The sequence below is a fragment of the Rhinopithecus roxellana genome, chromosome 4, assembly GCF_007565055.1.
Source record: "Rhinopithecus roxellana isolate Shanxi Qingling chromosome 4, ASM756505v1, whole genome shotgun sequence".
In the NCBI taxonomy this organism is placed as follows: Eukaryota; Metazoa; Chordata; class Mammalia; order Primates; family Cercopithecidae; genus Rhinopithecus; species Rhinopithecus roxellana.
In genome coordinates this window covers 74,645,000-74,663,442 of record NC_044552.1, presented here as the reverse complement: position 1 = coordinate 74,663,442, position 18,443 = coordinate 74,645,000, and the positions used below count along the sequence as shown (strand labels likewise).

At 37.9% G+C, this 18,443-nt stretch overlaps 1 protein-coding gene across 1 annotated transcript in view; it reads left to right on the top strand.

Moving 5' to 3' along the window:
• AFG1L (AFG1 like ATPase) overlaps positions 1 to 18,443 on the top strand; it is a 221,276-nt gene that overhangs the window by 62,579 nt on the left and 140,254 nt on the right. Inside the window, exon 6 of the mRNA XM_010382494.2 lies at positions 10,365 to 10,464. Coding sequence (XP_010380796.1) covers positions 10,365 to 10,464 — 100 coding nt within the window. The remainder of the gene's footprint in view (positions 1 to 10,364; positions 10,465 to 18,443) is intronic.

Below are 18,443 nucleotides of genomic sequence, written 5' to 3'. Positions count from 1 at the left end.
GAGAAAAGAAGAGTGTATACATGCATACACACACACACACACACACGCACGCACACATTTTAAGAGACAGGATCCTGCTCTGTTACCCAGGCCCAGGCTGGAGTGCAGTGGCGTAATCATAGCTCATTATAACCTCAGACTCCTGGGTTCAGCCTCCTGCCTCAGCTTCCTGAGTAGCTGGAACTATTGGCTCGTGCACCATACCCAGCAAATTTTTAAAAACAATTTTGTAGAGATTAGGTCTTACTGTGTTTCCCAGGCTGGTTTCAAATCCTGGCCTCAAGTGATCCTCCAGCTTCAGCCTCCCAAAGTGCTGAAACTACAGGCATGAGCCATGACACCCAGCCAAGTTTTTGTAATTTTAAAGGTAGTTGAAAGAAGAAGAAGAAGAAAAAGAAGAAAGTACAACAGAGACCCTGTATGGCTTGCAAAGCCTAAAATATTTACTATTCAGTCTTTTATAGAAAAAGTCTGCCCACCTCTAAATTTTGGTCGATGATTGTACATCTCCCCTACACCACAAAGATAATCTAATTATCATAAAACAATGTCTTTAAAGATGTTTTAGTATTTTTAAAAAATGTTATATAAAGAACAAGTGATTCATCTCATTTAAGCCTCACAACATACGTATCTGTGATAAAGGGAGGGAATTGCCTTAGTTGAACTTTCTAAGTTCCTCTTAGTTTTAGGATTCTCTGAAATTATGCATTTAAATTGATAGTGAGTTATTTCCTGTTCTTCTGTGTTTTATAATCTGGATTAGTGGGGAGATGATATGGCTAAGATGCTCTTATCCCAAAGCATGCATGATTGGTCTCCTTTAGCAACTGGTACACATAGCTAACAATAGTCTAGATTTATGATGGAAGGGAAAGAATTTTCACCAGCAATGCTGTTACACTAATCCATCTAGGGAAGAGGGATCTTTGCTTCTTTCTTCCTTCAGTCATATTTAAGACAGACTGGACTCACCTTTGTATTTAGAACTGCAAAGGTCTTCCAAGGAAAGGCTTTATGGAAAAGAACAGATGCTCTCCTGCCGTTCTGAAGAGGCATACTAATCACATCAATGTTTTGCAGGAAAAGGGCCTCATTGAGTTGTTTGAAAAAGCACTGACTTAACAGTTAATGCTGCTTTCAAGAACAACAGTCAGTGATGAATCAATAGCGGCCATTTCTCTTGATTTTTCCATTACTAGCCTTTTAACCAAAATATCTCTAAATAAAACTGAACTGGCATAGTTACAATTTTGATTAAGGTATTGAAGTTAAATTTTTAGAGAGGTGTATTAATACCTAGCCTTTGTAAAATGATCCGTAGTTTACAATGTGTTTTTACATCCTTATCTCATTTAATTCTGCAAAATAGTTGGCATCTCCACATGGAAATGAGAAATCTAAAGGCATTAGAATTTCCTAGGTATCATGTAAAAATCATTACCCTTAACTGTAAAAATGTAGATTTCAAAACTTTCAGAGAAATGATTGGCTTTTTTATTTTTATTTTTATTTTTATTTTTGATATGGAGTTTTGCTCTTGTTGCCTAGACTGGAGTGCAATGGCATGATCTCGGCTCACTGTAACCTCTGCCTTCTGGGTCAAGTGATTCTCCTGCCTCAACCTCCTGAGTAGCTGTGATTACAGGTGTGCACCACCATGCCCGGATAATTTTTTTGTATTTTTAGTAAAGACGGGTTTCACCATGTTGGCCAGGTTGGTCACGAACTCCTGACCTCAGGTGATCCACCCACCTCGGCCTCCCAAAGTGCTGGGATTACAGGTGTAAGCCACCACACCTGGCTTGATTGGCATGTTTTTATGGCATAAGTGTTATTGGAAGGCAAGACTAAGAAGGTTAGGATGCTATGAAAATCTGACTGTGCATGGCCGGGCGCGGTGGCTCAAGCCTGTAATCCCAGCACTTTGGGAGGCCGAGAAGGGCGAATCACCAGGTCAGGAGATGGAGACCATCCTGGCTAACACGGTGAAACCTCGTCTCTACTAAAAATACAAAAACTAGCTGGGCGAGGTGGCGGGCGCCTGTAGTCCCAGCTACTCGGGAGGCTGAGGCAGGAGAATGGCGTAAACCCGGGAGGCGGAGCTTGCAGTGAGCTGAGATCCGGCCATTGCACTCCAGTTTGGGCGACAGAGCGAGACTCCGCCTCAAAAAAAAAAAAAGAAAATCTGACTGTGCAAAGCACGTGATCCTGAAGAAGCTACAGAGCAAGCAGGGCAACTGCCCAGTCGGTGCAGCAGACACAGTGTCTAGGGCTCGTGATACTTTTAGGGATCAAGAAAACATTTTAATTTCTTTTAAAATTTGAGGACGTAAATGAACGTATCAATAATGACTCCAGCCTGTATCTGTCTATTCTGTATTATATTTGTCCTTATACCAACATAGTTGTAATGTTTTCTTATTTGAGGATGGGGCTCATGAAAGTAAAAGTTCCTAGGGCTTACAGGAGTCATAATGCCACCTTAATAGTGAAGTCCTACCAGAAACCTGCCTGGTTGTGCTGACATACTCCATTGGGTTCAGATTTCAAAAGGTTGATATGTTAGAAAGAAGGAAACAAAAACAGCTGTCAGGACACTATCGATCCAAGTGAACTGAGTCTTGCAAAGAAATGCAGGCCACAGAAAGGATTTTTCAGATTACATATTGAGTATAAGAGAGATCCAGGGGAAACAGGCTCTTATAAAATGCTGCTTCCTGATGGAGAGAAAGCAGATGTGATAGAGATCCCTGTTATTGCCTGCCCCGTCCAAATTGCTTTGATATTTATTCATTCATTGACTCATGCATCTCAGTTGCCTTGAAGGCCCTTGTTCCATATCACAGGACAGGGGCCTATCTGTCCCACAGCTAAATGGACCATGCCTGGACAGCTGATCTATAAGTAGTTAATCCACAATCTTCTCAGCAACCTTGGACTTGTATGGTGTGGCTTGGCAAATAGGCCAGTATTAGCCCCTTTCTAATGAATTTGAACTAAATGGCACACAGGGAAGCTCTTCTTACTAATGAAATAGAAACAAAGAAATATAGAAAGTAACTGAATCACTTTAGGGGAAAGAGCACTAGAGCACTCCCTAGACAGCTGCTGAGCTCTCTATAGCAACCTCCAATTCCAAACCAAACCCCATAAGGTGCCATCAGTATTGTCCCTGTCCTGGAGTTTCAAGTAAATCTCTTTTCTTCAGCTCGATCTCCGGTGCCTATTTCTTACAAACAGTCTTGATGAAAATAGAACTATTCAAGTCGTATTTTGCTCCTATCTGCTATGTGAAGGCGTATTTCCCTATGATCTGTAAAAGATAACATAAACATTGGTAAGAAGTACTGTAAGGAAATGTCACTTTCCTTAAGATGAAATCTGTTACCTCCAGTGGAAAGAGAATTGACTGATGAGCTAAAACCCAGGAAGAGAAAGATGAAGTATCTGCTAGGAATGCTTTTGGCCACAGGAAACAGAAAACCCAACTTAAAAGGGCTTGTTCTCCAATGGGGAAATACTCTGTTATATAAGGTAGTGTCATTTTCCTTGCTCAAACCCTTCTACTTCCTCTCTGACCTTGTCTCCTACAGGTTCAGCCTCACTCATTGCTCCCTACTTTCTTCATAGATTCAATCCTATTTTCTTCATAGGTTAAGGAACCACAGTTAGTAGTTGGGTATCATGATAACTACTTATTTCCTGTAGGGTTCTGAAGAAAACATGCACAGAGATGACAAAACAAGACAATCCAAAATTGATTGCTTTCATTTGATCCCAAATTTTAGTGTAGCATGTTTTTTTTCCCCCATTCCCAATTATTGAATAATATAGCATTCTTGTATGTTAAGAGTTGACAATATGGGAGACCCTATTCCCCTGAGCAAGTTTGACCTGAATGTCTTAGAATGCAAAATGTTAATAGTCTTGCTCTTTTATTTCTTTTACAATTCCAACTTGAATCTTGGAGATTACTGCTGCATGCAAGAAAAGACCGATAACTGCATATACCCAGTGTTAGAAGAGCCAGAGAAAATGAAAATATAAGAGCAAGAGTGTGCCCCCTAAGGGAAGAAGTGATCTCTGCTAGTTTCAGTATCCTGAACTGCCTTCTTCAGGTCTTAAAGAAGTTTCTCCAATACACCAAAATTAGATGATCACAAGTCTAAATCTCTACTTATCCCCCTTCCCTAAAACTCAAGAGGGTGAAATATACTCTAAAATGTTGCTGCGCCAGCACTCTGATCCCCACCAACCACACAATTTATAATAAACAAGCAGAGCCTTTGCACTGGGCATTCTTTCTGCACAGAGTGGTCCCTCTGTTCTGAGAGCCCCCAGCTAAATTGGGGTTCCAGCACCAGAGCACTGGCAACCCTGCCCTAACAGGAAATTCAGGTAGCTGGATATAGGTGTTTACAGCTTGCCTTTCACAGAAAACTTCTTTCACCTGGAGAACGACCTGATGCCTGGTTGTCTGACCCATGACCAAGGAGTCCCTCACACAGGAAGCTTGTTTATACTGGCATATGCCTTTGTGGCTCTTGTCTGACTTATGTCCAGTTTATGCCTGTCTGACCATTGCTTTGGCACTGGGAGCCTGATGTTGTGTTCTTCCTGGCATCCTAGGAAAATCCTGGCCTGGGGCAGACCCTGGTTCTTCAGGGGGAAGGTGCAAATCAATACACCACTACAATAGAAAATAAGTTCAAAGACTGATTATTACAGATGCTGGGCAGGGAGGGAGCAATGAGTCAGAAGGCCAGTCCTTCGTCCCTGGTCACAGGAGGCAGTAATGAAGAGTCAGGCAGAGAGAGAGTATGGCAACTAGCAGCATGCATGTATATGTGTATTTTATATATATGTAGGAATAGGATGTGGCTAACTATGCTTGTGAGCAAAAGCCTGAATGGTACGTTTAAAGTAAGGGAAGCAGCAGGAAAAGTGAGGAGCCCCATCTTGTAAGCAAGAGCTATGCCTCTAAGCTCTTATCTCTGGCCACAGGCTTAAGCCATTGGGTTCTACTTTTAATGCCTAGGCAGCAACTGGTGCTGTGGGGTTTTCCTCACACCCTTACATATTCGTAAGAGCAACTCCCTCATTTCATCATGTCTTTGCTCAGTTACATCCTTAACAAGGCCCATCTTAATACCCTATTTGAAATTGCAGCTTACCATTGACCTCCACACCTCTGATGCGCCTTAGCCACGTTTTTTCCCATATCATATATCACCTTTTAACATATTATATGTAATTTACTTATTTATTATGTTTATTGTTTATCTGTATTCCCAGAATGTAAACTTGAAGGCATGAATCTTTATTAATTGATGCATCTCAGGTTTCTAGAACAGTGTCTGAGAATGAATGAATAAGTAGTGAATAAATGAATGAATGAATGAATCTAATACCAAATGAAAACTATGGAAGTGGTTCATATTAAGTCCCACTCCCCTTCCATATAGTAGCATTTCTCAAGCAAAATCAGCATTTACAGACCTCAAAATCAGCATTTACAGAATAATATGGCTGATTTTTTTTCATGTTTGTTTACATGCTAGTTAAATCCATCTTTTATGAACTATTTGAGGTATTGCCCATGTATTTACTAGAATGCTTATATTCCATCTATTATATATGCTCTATAGTATTAGTTACTGTGTATTGAGTGTTTTTCTATGTGCCTGTGTTCTTATTTTATTTTATTTATTTATTTATTTTTTGAGACGGAGTCTCGCTCTGTCGCCCAGGCTGGAGTGCAGTTGTCGGATCTCAGCTCACTGCAAGCTCCGCCTCCCGGGTTCCCGCCATTCTCTTGCCTCAGCCTCCCGAGTAGCTGGGACTACAGGCGCCCGCCACCTCGCCCGGCTAGTTTTTTTTTTGTATTTTTTAGTAGAGACGGGGTTTCACCGTGTTAGCCAGGATGGTCTCGATCTCCTGACCTGGTGATTCGCCCGTCTCGGCCTCGCAAAGTGCTGGGATTACAGGCTTGAGCCACCGCGCCCGGCCGCCTGTGTTCTTAATAACTGTATAATGCTAAATAGAATTCTAGCTACAGCTAAAATTCTATGTAGCTGTACATTAATAATACAGAATTATATTAATACTAGAATATATATCATACATAGGTAATAGTCAAAGTTAATAGTCTCTCATTTCTTGAGAGTTTACTTTATGTCTCATAACAATATTTCAAGGTAGGTATTATTACTGCTTTTGTTGCATTGATGAGGAAATTGAGGGTCAGAGAGGTTCAGTAACTTGACCAAGGTCACACAGCTGGTAACTAACAGTTTAAGTCCAGCACTAATGCTCTTGTTTACCAGTAACAGCTATGCTATACATTTTCCTTGGTATATGAAGAGTCTTGTATTATGTGTTTAAATATACAGTTCTAGAGCTGGGTGGGGTTTTGGTAGATGTTTTAGTGGTGGAGCCTAAAAATTATCCTTAAGCCTATTAAGCCTAGTACAATACTTGCTGATTTATTAGGAAAGAATTTTTGAGGCACTTTATTCTTAGCGACAGTATATCTACAATCACCACTTCACTTTTAAAATGGAATCGTATTAGTAGCCTTGATTTTTAGCTAGTTATTATTGGCCTTTAGATGGTGTTGATTAATATAATATTTATTTTACTAGGGAGATGAATGGTAATTATTGCTGCTTAAAAACATGGATATACTCCTTTTTTGTGCTCTTGAATTTAAGGAATTTTAAAGATTATGTTTTGGTAAGCATTCAGATTACACTTGCAGAATGCTCTTCATTAGCTTGGTCTTCCTTACTAAGTGTAGCATTTCAGCTTTTTTAAACTTTTATTTTAGGTTCAGGGGTATGTGTGCAGGTTTGTTATATAGGTAAACATGTGTCACAAGAGTTTGCTGTACTGATTATTTCATCACCCAGGTATTAAACCTAGTAGCCAATAGTTCTTTTTTCTGCTCTTCCCCCTCCTCCCACCCTCTACGCTCAAGTAGTTGCATTTCAGTTTTACCTGAGGTGTTAGAGACTCGATTCTTATCTTGGTTGAGAAATGTGTTTGGATAGGTTTTTTTTTTAATGTGTTTTGGTTGGTGAAATAAATAATAGCTTATCTTCAGAGTAAAGACACATGCACACGTATGTTTATTGCGGCACTATTCACAATAGCAAAGACTTGGAATCAACCCAAATGTCCATCTGTGACAGACTGGATTAAGAAAATGTGGCACATATACACCATGGAATACTATGCAGCCATAAAAAAGGATGAGTTTGCATCCTTTGTAGGGACATGGATGCGGCTGGAAACTATCATTCTTAGCAAACTATCACAAGAACAGAAAACCAAACACCGCATGTTCTCACTCATAGGTGGGAACTGAACAATGAGATCACTTGGACTCAGGAAGGGGAACATCACACACCGGGGCCTATCATGGGGAGGGGGGAGTGGGGAGGGATTGCATTGGGAGTTATACCTGATATAAATGATGAATTGATGGGTGCTGACGAGTTGATGGGTGCAGCACACCAACATGGCACAAGTATACATATGTAACAAACCTGCACGTTATGCACATGTACCGTAGAACTTAAAGTATAATAAAAAAAAAATTAAAAAAAAAAAAGAGTTTTCCTTAGGATCTTCATTATGTCCTCTTGGAATATTTATGTTACATGTTAAACTGTTTATGTTCTGAAGACATCAGATTAGTGAGGAAAACTGATTTTTTTAAATGTTATTTCTTCATATCTCTTCTGAGAGGGACACTGAATAGATGTTTTACTAATACTGGTCCAGAAAAAAAAAAAAAAAAAGAATTCTGATGAGCAGAAGATCATGCAAAATTCTCCTCTATAAGCTATCAATATCATTTAAAAAATAGTTTTAACCATTTTTATGAAGCAGGAAGAAAGCTATTAAAAACTGCTAATAAAAACTAGGTGCTTATTTTTGTGCTAATCCTAATTACTGATAATGCATGCTTATGTTTGTCATTCATTATATGGCACCGTACCAATCAGAGGATGACTGAGACTCAAGCACTCACACATGTAAATTCACCATTAGATTTTTTTTTCCTTTTTTACTTAAGTGAGTCATAATGGAAAGCAACTCTAGGTTATAAAAAAATCTTTTCTCTTTAATGCTAATGAAATGTCTCCACTCTCTGTATTAGCAGACTACCCTTATTGGTAATCTGTAGCCTTCTCTTTTGTTCATGGTGGTAATGAAATGCTGGGTACTGAAAAAGCTAGCTCTCCAAGAATGTGTGGCCAATTGTCTTCTGTTCACTTATACTGTAAAATTACTGTTCCCCGGCAAGGCTGAACAAGTGCGGGGACAAGATCAAAAGAGTATACACTGGCACCCAGCTACACCAAGTGACTCCTGCTTTATTAATTAGTCATAGCTTCTCCAAGCTAATTTGCTCTGATAGGGCAAAAACATTCTGAAATATAAAAACAGCAAATTATAACTCAACCACAAGCCTTTACTGTTGGCTCTCTTCAACTTTCAGTTTAAACCTTTGCATTGTGTCATAAGCTAAATGTCCCTTCAGTTTTCTAAACCTTAGGGCACAAAGGCTATTTTACATTTTTTTCAAAGACATTAATGATATAGTCAAATGACCATTTTTATTCTCTAAAATCGGGCAACCTTTCATTGATATTGTTCTTTTAAAAAGTCAGTGTATTGGCAATGTAATTTAAAAGTGCAGTTACTATTAAAATGTGCAAGCTTGTTCTGTTCTCTCATCAGAAATGCCACTGGTGTTCAAGCATTTGAAAAGGACTTTCTCTGTCAGTGTTTTTGCGGAAGCCAAATTTGACAGTGATCCTAAACTCTAAATTAAATAATATCAGCACTACTTTCCTTTTCATTTAATCACCATTTTGAAGTTCCCGAAGTCTTTTTAATGTAAGGAATCTTTAGTAGTTTTTTGGTTATAACCTGAGACAGCAAAAATAAATAAATAAAAAATAAAAAATAAAAAAATACATCCCTATTTCATGGTTTTGTTTTCAGGTGGGAAAGAAATAATTAAACCTTTGAGTAAGATATTAGCTGTAAAAAGAAAAGTGATTTAGACTTGTGCAACCCAGGTTATTGTTAATTGCATTATAACCATTCAGTTTGTAACTTTTAGGATTTTGATTTAATTGAAAGAATTCACCAATTTTTATGTCCTCTAATGGGGTTTAAAAATAACAATGTACTATATCTTGTGGATATATGTAAAGCAAGTTGTACTGAGATTATTTGAAATGTGCTATCAAAGAAAGATCAAGACATTTTTACACTGGGAGTATCTAAAACCCATGTTATTATATACTTACAATGATTGATGTCAATCTTCATTACAAATTTATTTTTGGAGTCAACTTCTTTCCCTCCTTAATTGTTGTCTTTCTTTGTGAATTTTAAAAGCCTTTAGAAAAAGTTACATCATTAAGCTTACTTCGTAATTGTGAATTTAAAAAACAATTTTAGAAAAGACCAATAGTTATATTTCTCTATAACCTAACTTGGATGGAATAGTTTTATCTGTATTATGCATTTCTAGTATTGTCACAAGTTATTTTTTTAAGGGACTGTATTAGCCATTCTTGAAAGGTTGTTTTGGGTTTTTTTTTTTTTTTTTGGTAGAAGGAATATTTGTGTTTGTGAAGGTTAGCAGAGGCTGGCTGTGCTGGAAGTGACTGCAGTGCCTTTTGATTATTCATGGACAGTAATAGAAGGCACTTAAAAAGAACAATGAAATTGCTTATTTTTGTGATGGGCCATCTGTTGAATTGTTTTGTGCAACAATTGCACAATAGTATCTATGTCATATCATTCTATTTTCAACAGCAGCTGATTATGTCTCACTGGCTACTTGTCCTTATTTCTAAAGTCCCATGACCATTTAAAGTCACCTTTCCAGGGACCTTTGCCAGAAAGGTATTAGAAATCTCAAACAGCCTGTATATTTTATTATTATTATTTTTTCATCTCTCTTGTTTTGGGGGGGTGGGAAACGGGTGGGAAGAGGAGGAGGGTGTTGGTCATGTTAGTTCTAATTAATTAGACTTCCTAAATGTTTAGGACAATTATCTATGCTTTCCACCTGTAGTTCTATAAAAGAAGTTATCATAGAACCATTTGGTAATTTGTGTAGAAATGATAGGCTTGCAAAAAAGCAGAGTCAAGTTTAAAAGGCTGCTATACAGTGTTTCATGATTTTAATTATCTACTCTTTTCTTTATGATGATAATTAGAATTTTTCTCTTGGAATTTACTTCCATCTTAAAAAAAAAAAGATGATCCATTAGCAAATTTGTTAGAGCAGAAGTGAAATTAAAATAAAACAAATGTGTTGTTGTCAATAGGTCACTGACATTGCTGATGCCATGATTCTGAAACAGCTTTTTGAAAATCTGTTCAAAAACGGGGTCGTCGTTGTGGCAACATCCAACAGGCCACCGGAAGGTAAAAACAAACATTGTGCTAGTCATCCAATTAGGTGGAAACTAACAAGCTTTTAAAAATCCATAATTTTGTACTAAATTTATTGTGTTAGTAAATCTGATTACTTTGCTTATTACTAGTTTTATAACTGGCTTAATCTGAAAAATCATTTGATATTTGTATTTGAAAAGTTATATATTCTTAGCAAGCTAAATCTAGTTGATTCCCATGTTTGGTGCACTTGCTGTTTTTTTGTGTTTTTTTCCCCTAAATATTAGATATGTCATATGTGCTTATAAAAAAAATGCGGGCCTTTTGGACTGCTTTTTATGGGCCATGAAAGAAACTCAACTAAATGAAAGACAAAACTCATAATCAAATTTTAGAAAAAGAATGAAAACTTGCTTGCATGAATAGTTTCTAATACTTCACTTAAATTATCATTTCTAAAAAAGCACTTGTGGCTTATTAAGTACTTAAAAATTAAAATACAAGTAATATTTAGATTAAAAACAACAAGTTTAAGATCTTGCATCTTTCAGCCCATCATGTGCTCAGTTAAAGGTCTAAGAAGCCACAGATATTTCCTGAGAGACTTAATGGGAACATCTTTCTGCCTGGAGTGCTGTTTCTCCAGATACCTGGATGGCTAAGCCCTCACCTCCTTTGTCTTTGCTCAGAAGTTACATTGCTAGTAAGGCCTAGACTTGTCTCCCTGAACCTGTAACACATCCCTTTCTTCTTGGTACTACTTCCCTTTACCCTGCTCTCTTTTTTACCCATAGCACTATGGATCTACCATATAATTTACTTATTTATTATATTTATAGTTTATTGTCTGTTCCCTTCCAGGATACAAAAGCTTCATGAGGGCAGTGATTTTTATCTCTTCTGTTCTCAAATGTGTTCTCAGCACCTATAACAGTGTCTTACACATAGATGGTTCTCAGTAAATAGTCTTAGAATGAACACGGGATGATTGCATGTTTTAAAAAGATCTCTCTGGCTGCAGTATTGAGAATAGAGTGTGGGTATGGGGTTTCAGAGTTAGAAGTAAGGAGACCATTTAGGAGACTACAGCAACAATCCCAAGGGGAGGTGATGGAGCAGTAAAGTGATGAGAAGAGGGCAGGTTCTGGATATACTGTATAGGCAGAGTCAGCAGGATTTACTGATGGAATGGATCTATGGGTATGACAAAAGAGAGAGGGATCAACAGCAACTCAAAGGTTTTGGCCTGAGCAACTGGAAGGATGAAGTTGCTGTTTACTGAGATGGGGAAGACTACAGAAAAAGCAGATTTGGGTAGGGAGGTGGAGGTAGGGGTTTCTGTGGTGACCAAGGGGGATGCATATAAGAGTTTGGACTTCACTGGAAAAGTCTGGGCTGGAGATGTATATTTGGAAGTCATCAGTCTTAAAGGAGGCAGGAAAGAGCAGCTGGTGAGGTAGGAGGAGAACCAGGAGAGTGTCAAGTGAGGAAAAGAAAAGTAGTAACAAAAGGGTTGATGAATCCTTCTGTGAAATGCTGCTACAAGCTGAAATGAGGTTGAGAATTAACCATTGCAATTAGTAACGTGGAATTCATTAGTGAGTCTGAAAAGAGTAATGTCATAGTGGGAACTTTTTTTTTAAAGTAAGCTGTGCCACATTGATGGCGTATATTGAATTTAAAATTGCTAACAGACCAAGATCTTACTATGTAGCCTGCTGTGAAACTAGGTCTCTCTCATTCTATGTTTGTGTAGTGAATTTCTTTTTCTTCATATTACATTTCAACCTATTAAGTCTATGTTGTTCCATTTTATTGATTTTTATTGAAGTATTTTTTATTTTTGTTTTTTGTTTTTATTTATTTTTGTTTTGCAAATGGAGTATGTTTGAAGTATTTTTGAACTATGATTCTAACATAATTTGTTTTTGGCTATCCCTACTATGACATTTATACATTTGATAATCATATTTCTATATCTTTAGCCATTCCTTAATTAAAATGTGTAAATCAGATAGGACTAAATTAAGTTACTTGTTGCATACCACTGGAGGCCTTGTCTTAGGAAGACATCAATTAACTAATCACCACTTTTTGGATCCAGTTATTCAAACAATTATAATTATACCTCATCCATTGTACTACAAAAGAATTATGAGTGATTTTGCAGATGTACTTATTAAAATCCATATAATGTTATATATAGCATTCTTGTGATTAACTAGTGTTAGCAACCCTATGAGCCAAGGGAGTGAGCTTTTTAATATTAGATCTTCTATCTAGGTGGAAGTGAAGCTTGTCTCTACGACAGCTGACATGTTGATTTGACAGTGGCATCAGTATTACCTTTAGACATTCGGTGACAAGCTATGCTCATAAATAGCAAAGAGCTAGAACAATTTTGGAATCCCTGTAGCAAGGACTGCTGAAAGGATAATTAGGCTGCTTAGACTATGGCAGTGTGGTTAACTAACTGAGGAAGGACAGCCACCAGGAGGCGTAAAGGAATATTTTGCAGCTCCTAGCTTTGTAGGAGTGAACAAAGCTACCGGTGTATCGGAGTAACCTGCAGAAATCTGAGCTGGAGCCACCCTTCTGGAGAAGACTGAAAGTTCAAGATGCAGAATTGCAAAAACTGGACAAACTTAGAGAAAGCCTTTTCTAAATATAAACTGTGGAAGGAATGGGATGCTTGTCATAGAGCAGGTTTTTAGCCATAGCAGACAATCATCATAAATAACTTAATATTTTAATGTAATGAAGATGACGTATATGTGTGTGTGTGCGTGTGTGTGTGTATAATTTTATTCATGGAGAAAAAAACTCAGAGAGCCTAAGCATATCAGGAAAAGGTAAAACTATAAGACGAAGAATGGAGCAGTGATTGCCAAGGTCCAGGGTAAGGAGGTGTTTGACTACAAAGGGGCAGCGTCAGGATGCAACTGCTACATCCTGATTGTAGTGGTGGTTACATGTGCTGAAAACATAGAACTGTAGGCCAAAAAAAGTTACATATTATATGTAAATTAAAAACGAATCACATGGATAGTGAATGACAGAACAAAGACGAGAACTTAGGTTTTGTGACTCTTTTTACACATTGTTTTCGATCTTTTTGCCTTATGGTCATCACTGATCTCTGTCTATCCTGTCCCAGAGAAAGAATGTCCTTTTCTTAAAACAGCAACTCAAAGTACTACATTAGAAAAAGGTGGGGAGGGGGAGAAGAAAAAAAGAAGAGTGTCCTCTTTTCCAGCTATCAAAATGCATTCAACTTTTTTTTAGGTCATAATTTTTTTTTTTTTTTTTTTTTTTGAGACAGAGCCTTGCTCTGTTGCCCAGACTGGGGTGCAGTGGTGCGATCTCGGTTCACTGCAACCTCTGCTTCCTGGGTTCAAGCGGTTCTCCTGTCTCAGTCTCCCAAGTAGCTGGGATTACAGGCACCTGCCACCATGTCCAGCTAATTTTTTGTATTTTTAGTAGAGACAGTGTTTCACCATGTTGGCCAGGCTGATCTTGAACTCCTGACCTCAGGTAATACACCTGCCTTGGCCTCCCAAAGTGCTGGGATTACAGGTGTGAGCTACCGCGCCCAGCCCCAGATCGATGGATCTCTCTCTCTCTCTCTCTCTCTCTCTCTCTCTCTCTCTCCATCCATCCATCTTTTAAAATAGAAGCAACTTCTTAGACTGCTACAAGAGCTGGCAGAGGGTTGAGGCAAAGCCGAGTGGCTGGAGATAGAATGACCCATTTGAGGTAGCCAGTGGGGCTAGAGTGGAGAGTGAGGGGGAGAAGGATGCAGTAAAGTACAAGTTAAATCTGTAGAGGTAAGAGCTACACCTTGTAGCAATAATAAGGATTTTGGATTTTATTCTAAGAGAAACGCTAAGCCATTGAAGCTTATCTTAAGCAGGGACTGATGTGATCTGAGTTGGAAATACCCTTCTGGCTGTAGTTTGGAGAATAGGTTACTAGATGGGGTATAGTAATATGGTGCATGCAGGGAGACATATTAGGAAGCTGTTGTAGCACACTAGACAACAATGAATATACCTTGGTATAAGGGTATAAGGCAGTGATTCTCAACGAGGGGCCTCTTTTGCTCACCAGGGAATATTTGGTAACACCTGAGACATTTTTGGTTCTCTCACCCGGTGGGAGAGGGCTGCTACTGGCATCTAGTAGGTAAAGGCCAGGAATATAGCCAAAGTATCCTATAATGTAACCCCTGCAACAAAGAATTATGTAGCCAAAAATGGCAGTAGTGCCTAAGTTAAGAAACCCAGGTACGAGGTGATGGCAATGGATATGGAGAGAAGGATAGATTTGAGAGAGATTTAGGAGGTGAAGTAGACAGCACTTGGATATAGGTTAGATACTGGGGAAAAAGGAAAGGACACTTTCTAACTTTCTGAGTTGTACAGCTGGGTGAATGGTGTGTCTGCCATTCAACAGAGACAAAAAACTAGAGGTTAGGAGTCTAGAAAATAATGCCTGATGGAGAAGAACATACTTTTTTTTTTTCTCTATTAATCCTTTAGCCCCTCTGTTTAATTCCTTCTGCTTCATTCATCTCATTCCCTTCATTTCTACTTATAATGCTTCAATTTCCTGGGCAAGAATGGATGGTTGTTGGTGATGGGGGCTACAATCATAGCCTAATCAGTTAATAATTTATTGTTTAGAATAACTTAATTTATTGTTAATTTATAGACAAATTAATTATTAACATTAATATAAAATTGTGAGGACTAATCATTATTAGTTTTAATCGAAAATAATTGGTGGTCATGTAAAGCAACACCAAGTTTAGGAACCTAAGAGAGTAAATAACTGTGGAGTGGAGTGTCTCGGACGGTCTTGTAGAAGAGAAGGGGAAGTCATACTTGAGGTGGGTGGAGGGAATAAGGGACCAAAGACTGCTGTCCTGCACTTCACCATTTTTTCTAGCCCTAACTTCCAGTTCATGCCTTGTTTGGGTCCAAGGCCTCACCCTCTGTACACCATGCAGCTGTGTCAGCTTGTGATTACTACTTTATTTTTTGTTTTGTATTGTTTTATTTTTGTTTTGTTTTGTGACAGTCTTGCTCTGTCACCCAGACTCGAGTGCAGTGGTGCAATACCACTACAAGACACTAGAAATGTTGTTTAAAATAAACTAAACAGGCTGGACGTGATGGCTCATGCTTATAATCCCAGCCTTTTGGGAGGCCTAGGCAGGAAAATTGCTTGAGTACAGGAGTTTGAGTCTAGCCTGAGCAACATAATGAGAGCCTATCTGTACAAAAAATTTAAAATTAGTTGGGCACGGTGGCGAGTGGTACTGCTGACTGCATCGTCGACCTCCTGAGCCCAAGCGATCCTTCTGCCTCAGCCTTGTGAGTAGCTTGGACTACCAGGCTCAGCAAACTTTTAAATTTTTTGTGGATCTCCCTCTGTTGTCCAGGCTGGTCTCAGACTCCTGTGCTCAAACTATTCTCCTGCCTTAGCCTCCCAAAATGTTGGGATTATAGGCTTGAGTCCCTGTGCCTGGCATGATTACTACTTTAGTTTTTAGCTTTCTCTTTGTTTTTTGGTCTCTAGGGATTTTCCTTTCTGGCAGTCTCAAAATGTTTATTAAATTTAATTAATCAATTAATTACTTTATTTATTTTTAGAGACAGGGTCTTGCTCTGACCCAGGCTGGAGTGCAGGGGTGTGATTATAGCTCACTGTAACCTTGAATTCCTGGGCTCAAACCATCCTCCTGCCTCAGCCTCCTGAGTTGCTAGGACTACAGGCATGTATCACTGTGCCCAACTAGTTTTTAATTTTTTTTTGTAGAGTTAGGGTCTCGTTATGTTGCCCAGGCTAGTCTCAGACTCCTGGGCTCAAGCAATTCTCCCTCCTAAGCCTCCCAAAAGGCTGGGATTATAAGCATGAGCCATCACGCCCAACCTGTTTAGTTTATTTTAAATAACATTTCTAGTGTATGTTTGTATATATGTGTATATATATATTTCACTTTATATAAATTCACTTGTTTTCATTTATTTCAAATATGTGATGACATCACTATAAAATTAACATTTGGTTATTTTCTTTATTTTCTTCACCTCCTTGGTTAGATGTATTCGTAGGCATTTTTTGTGTGTATGGCTATTACAAATGGGATTGCATTCTTAATTTGGCTCTCAGTTTGAATGTTATTGGTGTATAGAAATGCTACTGATTTTTATATATTGATTTTGGTATCCTGAAACTTTCCTGAAGTTGTTTATCAGTTCCAGGAGACTTTTGATGGAGTCTTTAGAGTTTTCAAGGTATAGAATCATACTGTCTGTGAAGAAAGAGTTTGATTTCTCCTTTTCCAATTTAGATTCCTTTTATTTCTTCCTCTTGCCTGATTGTTCTGGCTAGCACTTCCAGTGTATGAATAGGAGTGGTGAGAGTGGGCATCCTTTCTTATTCCAGTTCTCAAAGGGAATGCTTCCAGTTTTTGCCCATTTAGTATGATGTTGGCTATGGGTTTGTCATAGATGGCTCTTATTATTTTTTAGGTGTGTTCCTGCAATGTCTAGTTTCTTGAGGGTTTTTATCATGAAAGGATGTTGGATTTTATTGAAAGCTTTTTCTACATCTATTGAGATTATTCTATGATTTTTGTTTTTAATTCTGTTTATGTGGTGAATCACATTGATTGATTTGTTTATGTTGAACCAACCTTGCATCCCAGGACTGAGGCTTACTTGACTATGGTGAATTAACTTTTTGGTGTGTTGTTTAATTCAGTTTTCTAGTATTTTTTTGAGGATTTTAGTATCTATGTCCATCAGGGATATCAGCCTTTTCATTGTGTCTTTGCCAGGTTTTGGTACTAGGGTGATACTGGCTTTGTAGAATGAGTTAAGGAGGAGTCTCTCCTCAGTTTTTTGAAATAGTTTCAGTAGAATTGGTACCGGCTCTTCTTTGTATGTCTGATAGAATTTATCTGTGAATCCATCTCTGGTCTAGGGCTTTTTTGGATTAGTAGTTTTTAAATTATTGATTCAATTTTGGAACTCGATATTGTTTGGTGTTTCAATTCTTTCTGATTCAATCTTGGGAGACTGTATGTTTCCAGGAATTAATCCATTTCCTCTGGATTTCCTAGTTTGTGTATGTAGAGGTGTTTGTATTAGTTTCTGAGGATCTTTTGTTTTTCTGTGGGATTGGTTGGAATGTCACCTTTGTCATTTCTGATTGTGCTTATTTGGATTTTCTCTGTCTTTTTCTTTTTTAATCTAGCTAGCAGTCTATAGATCTTGTTTATCCTTTCAAAGAACCTACTTTTGGTTTCACTGATTCTTTGTGTGGATTTTTGAGTCTCAATTTTGTTCAGTTGTGCTCTGATTTTAGTTATTTCTTTTCTTCTGCTAGCTTGGGGTTAGTTTGTTCTTGTTTTGTCTAGTTCTTCTAAGTATGATGTTAGATTTTTGGTTTGAAATCTTTCTTTTTGAGGTAGGCATTTAGTGCTGCAACCTTTTTACTTGATACTGCTTTTGCTATATCCCAGAGATTTTGGGATATTGTGTCTTTGTTTTTATTTATTTCAAAGAATCTTTTGATTTCAGCCTTGATTTTATTGTTTACCCCAAAGTCATTCAGGAGCAAGTTGTTTAATTTCCATGTAATTGTGTGGTTTTGAAAGATCTTCTTGGTATTGATTTCTATTTTTATTCTACTGCGGTCTAAGAGTATGGTTGATATGATTTTGATTTTTAAAAAATTTATCAAGACTTACTTTATGATTGAGCATGTGGTTAATCTTGGAGTATGTTCTGTGTGCAGATGAGAAGACTGTATATTCTGTGGTTGATATATAGAGTGTTCTGTACATAGCTATTAGTCCAATTGGTCAACTGTTAAGTCCAGAATTTCTTTGTTAATTTTCTGCCTTGATGATCTAATCCTGTCAGTGGGGCATTGAAGTCCCCTACTATTATTGTGTGGTTATCTAAGTCTTTTTGTAAGTGTATAAGTACTTGTTT